We start from the raw sequence: 17,058 nt of genomic DNA, 5'->3' as shown, positions 1-17,058 counted from the left end.
ATCAAAGTTTTATGAGAATTGGCATGCTGATTGCCCATGTAATTATTTTTGTTTTCAAATACTGAATATGTTGTTTCACATATTGTCATCAACTTAAAAAAAAAAAATAAAGAATAATAATAAAGTGCAATGTACAAATGTGTCCACTGGGTTGTGTTGTAGATCGACTACCGGCGCCTCAAACCTGGAGAAAACCCAGGGGCAGGGAGAAAAGCCCCCAAACCCACCTTCTCGTTATGTGGGTAAACTCTTCACCGTGCACAGCTACTTCTAAATGAAGACATGCTTAGATGCTTTCCACATAAAATACTTTCTTTTTATTAACATTTATACATACTTTTATTATTTTATACATTTATTCATACGTCAATGTGCAGAACAATAACAGTAGTGAAGCACTGGTTGGGACAGTGAGAATCAACCAACATCTCATGTCGACCCATCCCGTTACAAAAAACTGATTCAACATCCCATCTAATTGAGGTAAGTGGAATAAATTGCTATCTACAACACAAGTACAAATGGACAAAAAGAAAAGCACATCTGATACAAACCAAGATCAAATATTTCAACCCTGGTTGAAAAAAAATAAAAAATAAGAAACTACAGCTGTGTCCACCAGGTGAGGAAACTATAATATCATTAAAATGCCAACAGAAACTACAGTTATATTGATATGTTGACTTATAACTGAACAGGTAAAACTTGATGGATGTAGTGCTTGATAAACCTATGAAGTGAGTAATTTATGACATGATGCGAGAGGACAAAAGTTTTAGAAACGACAGCTTAAACATTTAACACTGATTCCATATATTATTCTAAATAGTAAAAAGAGAGACTTAGAAGGCTAATAATAAATATTTGAAGTTTAAAGACTCACATGTCCGAATGAGAAAAGGTTTGAATCACATTGAAGATGGTACAGTTCAATTTTCAAAATACACAGGCACTTTTTCTTCAATAGTACTTTCTGACAAAATAGTTTTTTTGATTTTCAAATCACAGGTGTCGTGGGAGATCATTATCAAAGTAGTGCAGCATGTGACATCAAGTTTTTTAGTTAGTTTACCCCCCACCCCAATCGTGGCGTGCTTCACATTCAAAGACAGGGTGAGAAATAGTTGTGCTGACGGTCGGCATAATGTGTCCTGACACATTAACACTTGTCCTTACTGGCACATGTGTTAACACTGTAAGTGTTAGTTTGTTAGCAGCAGGACTTCTTCTTCTCCGAGGAGCCGCTGACCAGCTGGACTGTCTTCTCCTTTTCTCGGTCCTCTTGCTCTTTCAGAATCCTGACAAGACGTAAACAAGACGAAAACATACTGATGTCAAAATGACTCATTTTTCTACATAGTGCGCTTCCTGGCTGCAACGCTGCCTGTGATCCATTCATTCAGGTTCTGTACCACAACGAAATATCCCAAATAAGTTTATTGGACTGAAAAGAAAAGGTCAGAAATTGTATCTGCTTTAGTATTCGCAGAAACCTTGCGCCCGGAGAAGTGGCAGGCTCGCGTTGAGTGGCAAAAAGTTTTTTTTTCCACAAACAGGAAAATGCCAATATTTTCATAGCAATATTCAGACTTTACGTTGGGCACGCCTGCACTAAAACCGGTTAAAGTATTCAAATACGGAGCGAGTTCATCTCTCGCAATTGTGCCACATACTACAGGACAATAAACTATTCGATATATCATGGCTGCAAATGTTTTGACTCTGTGTAGCAGACAAAAGACAGTTGTCACACATATCACTTCATTACGGCTTACTGTAACAATCACGAAAACCATCGATGACACGAAATCCACACAAACATTTGCTGCTGTTACATCTGCTTTGACAAATGTCTATGGCCTCGGTGTCAAACTGGCCCCAATCTGGCCTGCTAAACCACCAAGCAAATTGTAAAAATTTGTAAAAAAGTACTTTTATTTTATTTTTTTAAACAGATTTCTAAAAAGTAGTGGACACAAGACAATACTGAGACCTGAGCTGCGATATCAGTGATGCTGCCATGAAAACTAACTGCCTTGTTGCCATCAAACTCGCCTCAAAGCCTTGCAGTCAGGGTGAGTTTGTAAAAACATCCATTACGCAACAGCTATAGAAGTTGTTGGTTTTTTTTCCCCCACTGTATTTTGCACCAGAAGGTTTCATTGAAATTGGCTTTACAAAGAGATTGAAGTCATTTTTGTTCGTAATTTTCTAAATGTACCACACCAAAAGAAAAACTTAAAAACACTTTTTTAAAAAGGTTCTTGTGGCACTATTGTACCAAAGATGAAATTGGTCTACATGAGCTAAAATGTTATCGACACAGGATAATGGGGAAGAATTTATATTTCAGGAGAATGCTTTGAAAAATATCTCTGCTTGAAGCACTTAGAGGACACATAATATGGTTGCCATTGATTTTTCACTTCTTAAACATTAAACAGTAAACAGCCACAAATGCTTTGTATATCTGATCTTCCAAACCAGACAATAACAAAACCGTCCTTTGTGCCTCCAACGCAGACGTTTACAGAAGGAGGACTCCACAAACAGTTTAGACTTTAAATGTCATCCAAACGGAGAGTCGCTCCATATCTTTTACTCGGACAAATCAACCGTTTCTTCATTCGTTTTTGTATTAACCGAAACACAAAGATGATTGCTTTTGCTCACCTGGCTAGTTGCAGCATGGAGTCCACCACATTGTGTCCGGAGCGGGCACTGCACTCATAAAAGGTCATCTGGCAATCCTGAAATAAGCGAGACAAATGATGAGAAGGGGTGAAAAAACAAAGAGTGGAAGGCTCAATCCAGTACTGCTCTATTGTGCCCAGGGTCCCTTCAGTTGATTCCAGCTCGCTATATGAAGGTATCCTGGACACGTCTCCTGGACATGTCTCCAGTTCGTCACAGGGAAAACACACAAATGCACCTATTTAGAGACAACATGCAAACTCCACACACTCAAGCCCCCAGTTGGACTCGATCAGGAGATATTTTACATTCTTGTAAATATGAATATATAGACTATGTTGGTAAATCAGTGTATATGTGTACGCATATATAAGATACGGGCGTACGAATGAATGTTGGTTGAGGTGAATAAGGGGTAAGAGTAAATAAGCTTTGCTTCTTCCTACATCTTTTGGATATGTCGGGCCATTATTTATTATTTATGTTACTTTTTTGTTTGTTTTGTTTGCATTGCTAGGTTATGTTCTGTGTTTGATTGTGTTAGTTTCTTTAATTTATTTCGGACATGTGTGTACACAACCAAACAAACATCTCTATTGCTAATCATTACACTAGAGACATAGATGGGGATGAGGTGTAGAGAAAAAGGATATAGATAGAGACATAGATGGGGATGAGGTGTAGAGATAAAGGATATAGATAGAGATATAGATAGGGATGAGGTGTAGAGATATAGGATATAGATAGAGATATAGATATGGCTTTATTGTCATTCACTTACACACCATAGGCTCATACAAGAACAAACTTTTACTGCAAAAGATTCAACTTAGGCTTTAAAAGTGTCTAAAAGATTATAATAATAACATATAAAACCACACAGTAAAAGATATAAAAACACATTCAAAACAGTGATAAAGTGCCAACGAAGCATCACATAAACTGGAGTTGCACTGAGAAATTATTGCACTGGATTTGTGTTAGTTATTGCACTGGGTGTATGATCAATTTTATAGCTTATTTTACTGGATTATTGCATCATCCTCAAGAACCGCAGACAGCAGACTTTGCAGTTCAAGAGTCGTATGGCCTGAGGAAAGAAGCTGTTGCAGAACCTTGCCATTCTGGTACCTGCTGCCAGAGGCCAGCAGAGAGAAATGTCCGTGATGTGGGTGTGTGCAGTCTCTGACAATGTTTTTAGCTCGTGACAGACGGCATGCTGTGTGGAAAGGGAAGACTCTTCAGATCGGAATGATTTATACTCCTTGCATTCTTTATGCCACAAAAACAACAGCTGACTGCATTCATACATTCTTTGCAGAAAATAAAGTAGACCATAAAGACTCTCCCGACACAATCGGAAAGTTAAAAAAAATATTAAAAATAATCTGTTTCAACTTGGAAATCTCTCAATTACAAATTGCGTTTCTTCCATTTGAGATGAAAAGGAAAAAAAACAAAAAACAAACCTTGGCTAGTCTTTTGCCCAATTCCTTCTCAACTTGTCTTTCAATCTCTATGTCGGTTTTGTTTCCCAAAAGCATGATGGGAATGTCGTCACCTGCACCTTCCTGCAGGAGGAAGAGACGAAAACAATACACCCTTAATGAAAATGATATCAAGCAGTCTTGTTTCTGTCTGGTTTATTCAGGTATGAGGGATTAGGAAGAGGTTATCAGAAAATAGCAGAATACTGTGGAGGAACACCGACTTAAACAAAAACAAATACTTTCTGTGAACCTGTGAAAATATGTGCAGGAGGAGCCGCTACCACCTTACTTTAACGTTTGACAGCCACTGTCTGACAGCAGTGAAACTCTGCTCATCTGTGATATCGTACATCACAACCACACCGTCAGCCTTACGAAAGAACTGCTTGGTGATGCTTCGATACCTGCAGGAGGAAAAAAAGCACACGGATAGAAGAAAAACACCTTGACACCACAATATGTGAAAACACTCCGTTAGGATGTGGAATATACTCTGAATGCAGTTTCACGTCCTTTTTAAAAAGGCCGTGAAAGGTCATGAAACAGTGATCTCACCTCTCTTGTCCAGCTGTATCCCACAACTGCAGCGCCACCTGGGTGTTATCCACAGATATCGTCTTTACGCTGTAATCTATACCTGCAAACGCAACATTCACAGCGCAAAGTCAGAAAATATGCAGGCGACAGGGAAGCCAAATTCCGGAATTACTGTACAAACACACACCAACATACAATGTTTGGATTTTAATCCGAGGTGGGAATATGCTGGGGACAATATCTGCTGGAAAATCGCATATGCATGATGGATAATTCATAAGAACTTGGGTTTCTCATTGAAAGGCTTCATGGCGTTTTTTTCCATAGCTGCAATCCAGTCCGCCAAACAAACAAATCGTAAAATTTCCAAAAGGAAATAATGAATTTTTAACCACTTTTTTTTTTAAGAGTATTGGACACAGCATAACACTGAGATCTTAGCTGAGATATAGAATATTTATTTGGACATTTCACTGTATTCTGCATGGATCTACAGTATGTCGAGACTGCACTGATTTTCTTGTGACTAATCGTGCAGATACTGAAAAATACAGACTTTTTCAAAACGTATACTCTTGCACCACAACAAAGAAAAACTTATTATGGCACAATTTTACCGGTCCAGCCCACTACAGATGAAATTGGGCTGCATGGAGCCCCTGAAGTAAAAACACTATTGTAAAGGCTCATCATTAGGATTCTGATTGCATGTTTCTTCCCTGCGATTAACTGGTTTATCTGTCCATAGTTTAACCTGTGTTATCTTGCCCTTGGCTAGAAAGTGGATGGATACATACATAGCATTTAGATCACTTCCAATGAGAAATCCTACAACAACTGTTGTAAATCCATCCATCTTTTATACTACTTTCTGTGATTTTGAGTTGCAGGGTGCTGGAGCAGATCGCAGCTGACTTCGTGTAAAAGCAAGAAAACACCGCGAAAAAGACAGTATGAAGTGGGAATTTCAGTGCGTGCTACTATTTAGAATCGCCAATTACCCTAAAATTAATGTTTTTGAAGTAGAGCTCCTTGAGAAAACCCACATAACGAGGCACAACAAAGCAAGAGTTCTGACCGCTACACCGCTTTCCTACTGATGCAATGTTTTCAACCTCAACATTTCTTTCCTTAAAAACACATGGACAAAACCATCACGGTGGAACAAAATATGAGGCACCCTAATAAATACCCAGCAATTTGAAAAAAAAATACATAAATGTAATGATTATTACGTTAAAATGTGAATTTTTTACGTTGAACAGTTTTGCAGAAAACTGCCTCGTTTCATCCTATGGAATGACCTTCAACTGCCGGCGCCTCTGTATTCTCTTGGAAGAACAAAGCATCTTCATTTTTGCTTCGTCAGTGTCACGAGCAGCTGCTTGATTTTAGTGCTGTGTCGGCAAACACAAATGAGGCGCGAGGTTGACCACGGTGCAAAGTGCTGGTACGTACGTACCCACAGTGGCAGAAGTGTCCGAGTGGAAGCTGTTGTCACAAAACCGCCGCAGTAAAGAGGTTTTTCCAACGCTGGAGTTCCCCACCAGGACGATCTTGAAAAGGCGTTCAGGGGTTGAAGAGGGTGAACCTTCCTCCTGAAAAAAAAACACCTCTTTGTGATATCCGTCTTTTTCTTAGATGTCCCACCTAACTTGTGCCGAATCGAGTGCGCCCCGCATCCCGCGCGTTCCTTACATTGATGCTGTTCTCCTTGCCGACGGGCTGACCTCTCGGGGATGTTGTCGGGCTCTGACTTTCCTCCTCGCTCTCCCTTGAATGTGTATTTTCCTCATGTCCTTCATCACATTCCGGGAGAGGACTCTGGGCCTGGCAGTCATTCAACAGGTGGGGGAGGTGGTCCTCCTCGATGGAGATGATCCTCTGAAGGTGACCTCTCGACCCTGCCGAGTGAGACGGCTGGGACGGACCGCTGGCAAGGCTCTGCCTCACAAAGATCGAGGACAACTCCTCCTCATCCTCGCTGCAGATACAACAGGGTTACAGAATAAAGGCCGTCTTCCATTAATAAACATTTGGATTTGATGTGTGGAATAGCTTACCTTTTGAAGATACTCGAGTTTGAGAGTCTCACAGCACCGATGAAGGGTCGCTGTTTCAACCCTGATGGGATTTTTGGTTTCTGTGGAGTCAAGAGGGAATTTTTCCATTTATAACATCCGTCCATTTCTGTCAAGGGAATAAATTACATGCGCTCTGATGTTGCTTTCCACCACACCTGACAGCTCATGTCCCTTTCATCCCGTAAGTGTTTGTTCATTTCTCTGGACACAAGGAAACAAGGCACTCAGAGAAAAATCAACTAATTCCCAAAATATACAATATTCAATATGTTTAAGCATGTAGATTCATCAATAACATGAATGTATCAATAAGCCAGATATAAACTAACTTGTTTTTACTGTATCATCACATGAATCACCATTTCAAATGCTGATTCATTTGGTTGCCCAACACTGCTCTGAAACACATTTTCACTTGAACTGAGCAAAAGTAGGAAACTACTATCTCACGGGTGAAACGCCACTTTAACATTTGCTCGCCTGACAAATGCAACTCGACCAAGTCTTCTCTAATGAGCCTGCGTTTGCTTTATCGCGAGTCATACCTCATCAGGTCAAGCTGTCTAAGGAGGCATGCTCGCTCTCGCTGCAGTCCTTCAGTCAGCCGGTAGATTTCCCTGCGCGGAACAACAATGCATCATCTCTCATGAAAGCCATGATCGGTGTTCACATGCAACACAAGCAGAACAAACAGACAAAAGGCATTGTGCTGTCCATCTGCCCCCTCTCATGATAAGATGTCACAGCATGCGAAACTTAAGATCTGAAGGAATGTTGCTGTGCAGCAAATGGACATACACAGAAATACCTTCAGGTTACAGGAGCTGCACCACTACTGTGTGAATGGCGTTATGTGTTGTAGCTTGATGAAATCAAACAAAACTCTGCACATTTGCAGTGCTCAATTAGACCGTTTGCTTGTTTTCAGCAATTATTTGTTATTGCATTCCAACCGATGATTTGAGAAGCCAGAATAACCTCAGCTGGAGCAGCACACTCACATCTCCTTGTCCTCGTGAAGCCGTGTCGACTGCTCTTGTAGTAAACCGAGCTGCTCCTGTGCGAGGCTCAGCTCTTGGCTGGTGTGCTCCAGCTCCTGTGCCAACTCCTCATTTGTCTGCTTCAGCTTCACGTTCTCCACTTTGGTCACATGTTGTGTACTGTGAAGTTCCTGGCACTGACACTCCAGCTGGAGGAACAGGGCCAGAAAGAAAAAAAGGGTAAAATACACCATGTAAGATTACCAATTATGACGCTTTTAGGCCAGGTAAGTGTTTGAATGTGTAAACTCCACACAGAAAAGCGTGTGACTTGGGTGACATCTAGTGGGAACATTTTTTCTTCTTCTAAAAAACCCAATTACTGTTCTCAGCTTGGGAAAATGCATGGCTGTGAAATACATAAAGAGCAGCTTAAGCCTGGATAGCAGTATGACTGTGAGGCTGGTTTAGTAAAACAGGAGTATCACACACCTGGTGGCTTTTATCACAAAGCTACTGTCGTAAATGTGTCCTGTGTTTTATGATCCTGCTCCATGAATACACCATGTATATCTGATCGTGTCTGATTACAAGATTCGGGGCTCTGACAGTTGGTGTTTAATTGCACCGAGGTGCATGCTGAGGAAATCATTTCACCCAATTCCACTCACCGATTTCTGCCTCTGGAAAAGCTGCTCGAGCTCCTTCTGCTTACTGGACAGCTGCAGCTCCAAGTCTTGACTGCGAGTTAAAAATCGCTCATAATCCTTGAGTGCAGTGTCAAAAGGGTCGGCACGAAGAAGAAAGAAAAAAAAAAAAGGCACAACCATGTGATGTAAAGAGTAAAACTATTTGGTTCTGTGCAAAGAAAAAGTGGAATGAGTTTATACCTGCAGCACAATCCTGTCCTTTTCAGTTTTGATTTGCTGTTCCATTTCCTCGTACAGGCGCTGGATCTCAACATCATGCGTCGCCGCCTTCCTGCACGATTCAGATGACATGATGGAATTGTTAATGTCTTGTTTTCATTCAAGAGCATGCTTCCTTACAGGAGAGGAGTGCACTGGGACAGAAACCTTTTTTAAATTTTTTTTGCAGGTGGACATGTGTACTTCAGCCGTGAGAAAAATAATAAATGGTTCACAAGCACAAATTAAGAAAGATATAATAGAACCTTTCGTTTTGCTGTATAAATAATCAGCCATGTCACCTTGTTGCTGGAAATTGCTTTATTTATGATAAAAAGCATTAAGATCTTTATTCATACTCTATTAATGTATCTAAGTGTCTATAATAGGGATGAGGGGAGAATGAATGACAACAAAAAATGAATGAAACCCTGCACAATCCTCCACACTGCAGCTCAATTGAATAACACACACATTATTTAGTAATAATTTCCGGTCTGACTGACAAATGATGGTATAAAGATGCTCAGTGACCTTTTCAGAGCGCTCTCCATTTCGATCTTCTCCTGGTTGGCTTCTCTAATTTGGGATGTCACTCTGGCCAGGAAGTCCTCAAAATTGGATAAAAGGTGCGGTTCATCGTGGCGTAGCTGGGCCCACAGGCTGCGCACCTCAGCACGACTGATGAAGGCAGAATCAAGGAGAAAACAAGTGCGGCATCACGGTCATTCTCTCTGTGGATGTCAGCAGTCTTATTCATGAGTAAGTAATCGGCAGCCCTAATTCGGAGGAGAATGTAGAGTCTTTAAACAAGCTGAAAGATTTCAAAGTCTGGTCAACCACATTGATGTCATCGGAAATGTCATTCGAATGTCTCCAGCCTTAACTCGGACCAGTGGAGTCAATAAAAATCTGGCATCCACCTCCACTACTGTTGACTTTTATTGAGTTTTTTTTTTTTTTTTTTTTTTAAAGGTGAACTTAAGCATTTCAGAAACACGGTCAGTCTGACAAACATCAACTCAAGAGACTACTGACTGGTTAAAAAAAACAAACAAACCAAAAAAGAAAACAGTTGACATCATTGAACAAAGCTTCTCCAAACTCTGAAATGTTTAGAAAAAAAATAAAAGGAAAACTTTGTTATAAAGCCTGAATTCTAAAGCTGCCATACATTAAAGAGGTCAGACAAAACTGCAATTGGAAACATCTAAACTCTACATTGAATTTACACAGCTGATTATAGTCTCAGGCTAAGTTACTTAAAGTATGGCGAAGACTTAAAGACGAAGTCGACAAAAGTGCGAAAAGATATGAAAGTGGACCCAATAGCAGAGTCTGTAATCGCGAGCAAACACTTGCGTGCAGCACTCACTCTTCAAAGACACTGTTGGCTCCGAGGCTCTCCATGAGCGTGCTAAAGTGTTTTTCCTCTTCATCCTCCTCTCCTTTAGCCTGGCTCTCCTCCCACTGGGTCTGATACAGAACCTCTTGCAGACTCGAGGTTTTCTGCACTGGGCCTTCCCCTGCTGGACACTTCTGTCTAAACAAAAACTCACCTTAAAAAAGACAAAAAACAAAAAGAAAAACACAACATGAGGCGATTCAAACATTGGAAATATGGTGACTCGAGTAGGAATTTTTAAATCATGCTGAAAGCATACTGAAGCCGGTGGAGAACTCATCGAGGGTGAGGTAGCCGTTGCCGTCGGAATCCAGAATATTGAACACGTTCTCAAACTCCTCCGCGCTGAGAGGGATCTCCCCATCCAGCCGCTAATCAGCAAGACAGAAAACAGGTGCTTGATTAACCGACGTTTATGAGGTGGATGCAGTCAAAAACACGTGTTGGAGGCGACCAGCTGAGTCTAAATTCCCTGTAAGTGTGAATGTGAATGTGTGTTTCTCTGTGTTGTGTTGTAACGGACTGTTGACCCGTCCAGGGTATAACCTGTCGTCTCCCAAGGTCAACGGGAAGCTACGACTCTAATTTCGTATGCAAGAATGGTTGGACGATTGTCATTAAGAGAAATTAAAAAAAGACTTTTTCCAGGAAAAGTTAGGAGAATATAAATTGTTATATACTGCATAATCAGTGAAATTACTTATTTAATCCATCTCCCTACTTTCTTGTACAATTGAATAATATCTACATGTTGGCTTGATCACAGTGACTATTTATTGCAAAGCATTTCACCATAAAGCAAGAAAATGAAAAAGCAGCTCTTATTCAGTAAATAGTCTTGAATTATTCTAATCTAGCTAAAAAAAAATAAATAAATAAATCTAAGCATTCACCTAATTAAACTTTGATTATTGCATATTCGGCTGTTTGGACAACTTGTTAGTTGTAGTGAGATCATGTGCTATATAACAGTTAGTGGTCCTTTTTGAAAGCTCAATGACAAAATTAGAGCACCTTATCTCTGCAGCATTTTATTTTAGGCGACAGACATTTCCAAAGCACGCATCCTCTTCACATGTACTTTACCACAATAACACCTGGCATCTTCCCAGTGCAATCTTTAATGATTGACGACGATGAAGCTCCAGTAGAACAAGTCAAAAAAAAAAAAAAAAAAAAACTTTCAATACAACATTTACTTACGTTTGTTCTTCAGCTGAGAGGTTAATCTGAAGAAACAAAGTGAAGCCTCCCAGAAAGACCCGACCCAGACTGCAACTCTTGGACCGTTTTCAAGTAAAGACAACACAGCCACACCTCTTGTTTTTTCTTTTTTTCCCTTTTTCCTAATGCAGTGTTTACATTGTGACAAATGTTGACCAAAGCCACCCGTACAATCCAGGGCAGGGACACAAAAAGGATACCATCTGCGTACGTCTACCAGCTGTTCTTGTTAAATGTGTTATCAGAGCAGAACATATCCCTCATGACAGCAAACAGTCGGATTGTAAAGCCATCCTGTTTACAGTCACGGTGTTGGACGTACGAAGAATGCTGCCAGAGAAATCGCCGTGTCAGTTATTCAGCGGCCGTACAATCGCAATCATAACTTTTAAATAACAGCCCGTCCACTTTGGGCCAGATGGCCAGATAAATAGCGTTGAAAAGGACCGGACTGTCATCCGGCTCGGCATCTGATTTACAAAATATTAACATAAACAGCAGATCAAAGCCTCTCCTGCATGTATTTATGCTTCTCGGAGCGAGAGCCTAAAAGTGCTTCATCAAAGGATTATCAATGGTGCTGATGAATATCCGAGGGGAAAGTGAATCTGCACAATAATGTGAGTGGAGGACTGGCGTGACAAAGCGTCCGCGTCACTCTCTGTGCTCAATCTCTTTCATGAAGCTTTGAATGAGCCCCCACGCCGTATGTGTCTCACTAATGACGGCACAGACTGTACCTGCATTATATATATTGAGTGAATATAAAAATATAAAGCAAGAATGTCATTCTGATGAAAGTTGGTGATGGGAATGTATTCTTATGGTTTTTTTTATGGTGACCTCGTCGTGAATGCAACGTCGATCCGTAACAAAAACAAAGTGAATTCATCAAACTACTTTCATTAGAACTTTACCTGCATGTCGCGCCGGGTGATGAAGCCCTTGTTCTCGATGTCGCACATCTGGAAGAATTCGTGGGTTTTCTCCTGGAGGGTGTCCGGGTCCAAGTTCCCCGCCTCACTTTTGTTGTCCCTCTTCCACGCCTGGGCGCTTTGCCGCGCCGTCCGGGCCGCCGTGCCGTTGGCGCCCGATCCAGCAAAAGCTTCCATGATTGTCTGCGAGTCCGTTAGTGTAGGATCCTCATGTGAGCCGGGTACGGGGAGAGGCGTGGAGGAGAGAGGACCGGCAGAACTCCGGCTTCAGGCTGCGGTACATCTGAGGCTTTCACCAATGTCACCCACTGTCATCTCTTAGCAACCACCTCTTCAATTAGAGGAGGAAACCTAGAAAGAGAGGAGGATATTCTTCAGTTGCAGCCCCTTGTTCACCGACGACAGTCTGTGATAATATAGTTGTGAGTAATGGATCAAAAAGGCATGAAATGGTTCGGAAAATTTATGAAAGTATAAAGCCCTTCAAATGGAGTCCTATTCAAACACAACGGGCCCTGAAGACATCTTCATTAAAACAACGGTTTTAGTCTGTGCAAAGCCAAATGGCAGACTTCTCTGGTGTTTCAGGGACTGAAGCCCCTGCTCTGACTAATGTCATCTGACAGGGACTGCCCAAAACTGAAAGTAAAGTCGTGGCATGCTGAGGACACGCTAGTTTACCTCGAATATATATATATATATATATTGACTGATACGACCCTTGCTCGTGGTGGAGGTTTCTGTGCAGACCACAGCTCTGCATGCATCGGTGTGGAAGAGTGATTTACAGTTGGGCGCCACAAGTTTGCTCAATCGATTCACCAGCAAGAACATCGCGAGCTGTGCAACGACCCACAGTGCTACGAGGGACAGGTGTAAGACAGACCCCCCCCCCCACCCCCGAAAAAAAAAATGTACATGCATATTGTAAAATAGATGAAGCCACATGAGATCAAATAAAAACAACCCAAAGAAGCATTTTTAAATTAGAAAACACAAATAACTTTTTTTTTTTTTTTACGTATTTGGTCATACAGTATTAGTTACCCATCTAACATGACAGGAGGAACAATGACACGCTTTAAAGTCTAAACATTGTGCAACATTTTGAGAGAATGACTAACCTCGCGAGGAAAAGCCAACAAACCACAATGAGCAAGAGACAAGGCCCGAGAACGGAAACAAGAAGAGGAACAAAAGTGAACTGTAGTTTGGAAATCGTGACGTTGTGTTTTCATCCTTACGCGCAAGATGGTATAATTAAATCTTTCTACGGACAAAAACAAATGCCCAGAAAGACTCATTTGCTGGAATCCAGTAGGCCTGTTGAAGCGGTGAGCTTAAGACTTAAGAGTGAAAATAATAAAACAACGTTTCGACACTGAGTCAACACATTTCACCCACAATTTGTGTAACGATGCCATTGTGCAATTGACACTAAACCAGGGGTGTCAAACATAAGGCCCGTGGGCCAAAACCAAACTGCAAGAGAATCCAGTCCCGCCCACCAAACAAATTGTAAACCTTTTTTTGTACATATCACCAAAAGGTTTCATAAGAAAAAAAACTGGCTTCATGTTGAGATTGTAGTCAATTTCAGTTGTAACTGTGCGGTTTCGTGAAAATATCGACATTTCATTCACGTATACTCTGCACCACAACAGAGAAAAGATTTTAAAGTTAAATTTTAAAGGTTATTATTATTATAACACTATTTTATTGGTCCACTCAAGATGAAATTGGGCTGTTTGTGGCCCCTGAACTAAAATGTGTTTCACACTCCAAATCTAAACTGTCTGTGCATAAAGTTATCATTAATTTACAAACTTTAAATCCCGGTATTCCCCGATATTCAAGGTGCTGGAGCCTTCCATCAACACCTTATCAGCTTGAGGACATGGCATGTAGCAGCTGTCAAAGCTACTGTACTTATCTACATGTTGAGCAAACAGTGACGCTGTGATCACAGTGAAAATAATATCGCTTTTTTTTTTTTTTTTCGTACAGCTGGAAGCTATTGTTTCTGTGTTGGAATTGCACTACGCAATCATCACTTTCTTATAGCACGTTGTTGCCATAGCAGTTCACGAGCCACATGTTTTAAGATTTATATCAGATGATACAACATTCAGAGGAATTCCAACTCCAGTTTCCAGTCACATCCTTGTCTTTCTGAAAGTATAAAGATCTAAATATCAAACAAAGGTGCTGCAGTTAAAACTTAGTGAGCAATAGAGCAACAAACTGGGTCTCTTTGCATTATTCACTACCAAAATGCACAAACTGAGCATTAATACAATGAGGTCAGTCAAGCATTTACTTCTTTACATTCATGCTCCTTAAAAGTGATTTGTAAACAGATGGTTTTATGTGCCATGATCATTATATAACAAGTGCTAAATACAATTGGATCATCATCAATACCTTCAAAGAGTTATCGAGCAGTCCTCTTTAAAACTAGATGCAGTTTCAATAGCAGTGCATCATTGTATTTAGAAGTATGAAAGTACATAAGAGACATCTGGAAGAAAACCTGTTCGACTTGAACATTTAACAGACTGGAAAGTCTATTTCTGGCATACCAAGTGCCTACATTTAAAAATTCTGTTTATTTCCTGGAGAGGGACAACAATGTGTAGCCACAGGGCGGAGTCTCTAAAAAAAATGCAATGTGCCGCATAAGTATATAATTATATATACCCTTACACTCGTCGAAATATCTAATTGTTAACCTCAATGTGTCCAGACATTGACTCAAGTTGACGTGAGATGCGCAAAACACGTGGAGACAAACAAAGTGAAACTTTCTCCACATTCTTGAAACTTTCTGGTGCAGGAAGCCGCTTTCATGAAGAAATTAAAGTACATACCGGTGAGTAAAGAGTTCAATCGAGGCCGTGGGAGTTGTCCGCTGCAGGTGAAGTTGAGTGTTTACGAGCGTGTGTGCGCTGTGAGAGAGTGACTGCAGGAATTTAAACAGAGGGCGGACGGGAGCGAGCGGAGGGGGGCGGGGCCAAAGGCGTCCGGTAACCCGTAGCAACGCCAACACGGAAGTGAAACAAACCACGAACTCCACCCGACACAACCACACGATGTTTGTCTTTGTTAGTCGAGCAGAACCGCATTGCTTTTGACCCACAATACAGTAGAGTTATTCAAAGTACTCCAACCTTTTCGTCAGGGGCGTCGAACACATTTTTGTTCGGGAGCCACGTACAACACAGTTTCATTGTGAAATGGACCGGTGAAATAGTGCTACAATAACCTTCACATTTCAATTTTACACTTCATCTTTATCGTGGTGCGAAGGCGATATTTTAACAAAAGCAAACAATGACAAAAGAAAACTACAAAAACTAAAATTTTAATTAAACCTTCTGCTGTAATATATGAGTGGAATGTACAAAAAAACAAATCTGGAGCTCATGCATTATGCACGATTTTACAAACTCACTATAACAGGCTTTTGAGGGCAGTTTTCTATCTTTTATGGAATCTGGGCTCAGTGTTGTGTTGTTTCGTATCCACAAATCTTAAGAAAATCAATGCTTTCTTTGAAAATTTAACTTTTCTTTTTTTGTGTGGCTTGACGGGCCGGATTGGAGCTTCTTGAAGGCCGGGTTTTGCCCATGGGCTTTATATTTGATACCCGTGCTTTAGATCAATACTACATTTTGATTCAGGCTCTGAATCAAGATTACTTTATAGACATTTTGCTTGTGATTTATATCACATAACTGCTTCCTTGTTCCCACACACACACACATTGTTATTAGTGGTGCTGATATGGAAGCTGTGGCAAACTGTGAGAACTTACCGGTACTCTAGTTTCACTATAACTCAGGGGTGTCAAACTCATTGTAGTTCAGGGGGCCACATGCAGCCCAATTGAAGTGGGCCGGACTGGTAAAATGGGAGCATAAATTCAAGTCAAAATCAAGTCAATATCAAAGCGAGCTTTATTGTCAATTCTGCTGTATATACAAGACACACAGTGGAATCGAAATTTTGTCTGGGTTGTCCTCCTACAGAGTAGACACATACCCCCCCCCCCCCCCCCCCCCCAAAAAAAAAAGAGAATATAGACAAAATATATCACCCAAAGTGAAATGCAAAATATAAAGATGGAGAATATAGACAAGAAAAAGAGTGAAACAAGATTTTAAAATAGAAGTTAAAAAACTTAAATGTGCAACATACGAGACGAGTTTTTCAGTTTGTTACTCTAAGCTTGATATCAAATAAATTTTCATGACACATTCCGGTAACAAAATACAGTGAATTCCTAGTATGCATGTGTCCAATAACAAAGCCATCATTCATTCAATTAAAAATGATAAAATTTCACGACATAGTATAGTATTCTGAAAATTATGCTCATATGCAAACTTTATCAGTTAATGTCCAAACAATGTCCAAGAGATTTGCAAAAAGAGAAGTAACTATAAATTAAAAAGAGCAGAGCTCTTCATTAAACCAGGTTTCAGGACCAAATTAATGGAGCGTTGCATTACTGGAAAAGGGTTCAATTTATGGAACAATCTAGACAAGGAATCCGAAGAATCAAATTCACACAAGATTTAGAAACGTGATCAAAACCATTCAAAGAAATAGAGAAACAGTAGCCTACTATACTGTTATCGCAAAAGAAGTTTTGCGTGAGAATGGCTGTGCAGGCCTGTGACACTTTATATTCATTTGATTGCTGTTTGTTGTATGTTTTTATACTCATGACATAATAACATAACTGAGAGAAACTGTATGTCACGTCATGTAGTACCAAAAGCAAACAGATGAGGGC

General features: G+C 40.5%; 1 protein-coding gene across 2 annotated transcripts; it reads right to left on the bottom strand.

Annotated features, from left to right (window-relative positions):
• Positions 1-292: 292 nt before the first annotated feature.
• cracr2aa (calcium release activated channel regulator 2Aa) lies at positions 293-15,204 on the bottom strand. 2 transcript variants are annotated; one of them, XM_080474916.1, is made up of 18 exons: positions 15,128-15,204; positions 12,240-12,608; positions 10,358-10,469; positions 10,069-10,252; positions 9,228-9,374; positions 8,676-8,766; positions 8,457-8,552; positions 7,807-7,994; positions 7,351-7,422; positions 6,961-7,006; positions 6,785-6,864; positions 6,420-6,705; positions 6,184-6,319; positions 4,740-4,821; positions 4,474-4,588; positions 4,164-4,265; positions 2,674-2,750; positions 293-1,298 (listed from the first exon to the last, which is right to left on the bottom strand). In XM_080474916.1, the coding sequence occupies exons 2-18, from the start codon at positions 12,432-12,434 to the stop codon at positions 1,211-1,213; spliced, it is 2,097 nt and encodes a 698-aa protein (XP_080331042.1). In that variant the 5' UTR covers positions 12,435-12,608; positions 15,128-15,204; the 3' UTR covers positions 293-1,210. The 2 variants fall into 2 exon arrangements, with proteins under 2 accessions (XP_080331042.1, XP_080331041.1); XM_080474915.1 differs by lacking the exons at positions 293-1,298; positions 2,674-2,750 and adding an exon at positions 3,440-3,913.
• Positions 15,205-17,058: the final 1,854 nt, after the last annotated feature.

Source organism: Lipophrys pholis, assembly GCF_963383615.2.
Source record: "Lipophrys pholis genome assembly, chromosome: 11".
Lineage (NCBI taxonomy): Eukaryota > Metazoa > Chordata > Actinopteri > Blenniiformes > Blenniidae > Lipophrys > Lipophrys pholis.
Note: the sequence above shows the minus strand (reverse complement) of the source record. Positions and strands in the feature narration are given on the sequence as shown.

Coding starts and splice junctions, on each gene's coding strand:
- cracr2aa (XM_080474915.1), bottom strand. CDS start 12,434: ATGGAAGCTTTTGCTGGATCGGGCGCCAACGGCACGGCGGCCCGGACG. Junction 10,253..10,357: donor TGAGTTCTCCACCGGCTTCA/GTATGCTTTCAG, acceptor GTCTTTTTTAAG/GTGAGTTTTTGTTTAGACAG. Junction 6,706..6,784: donor AACTCGAGTATCTTCAAAAG/GTAAGCTATTCC, acceptor TTGTATCTGCAG/CGAGGATGAGGAGGAGTTGT.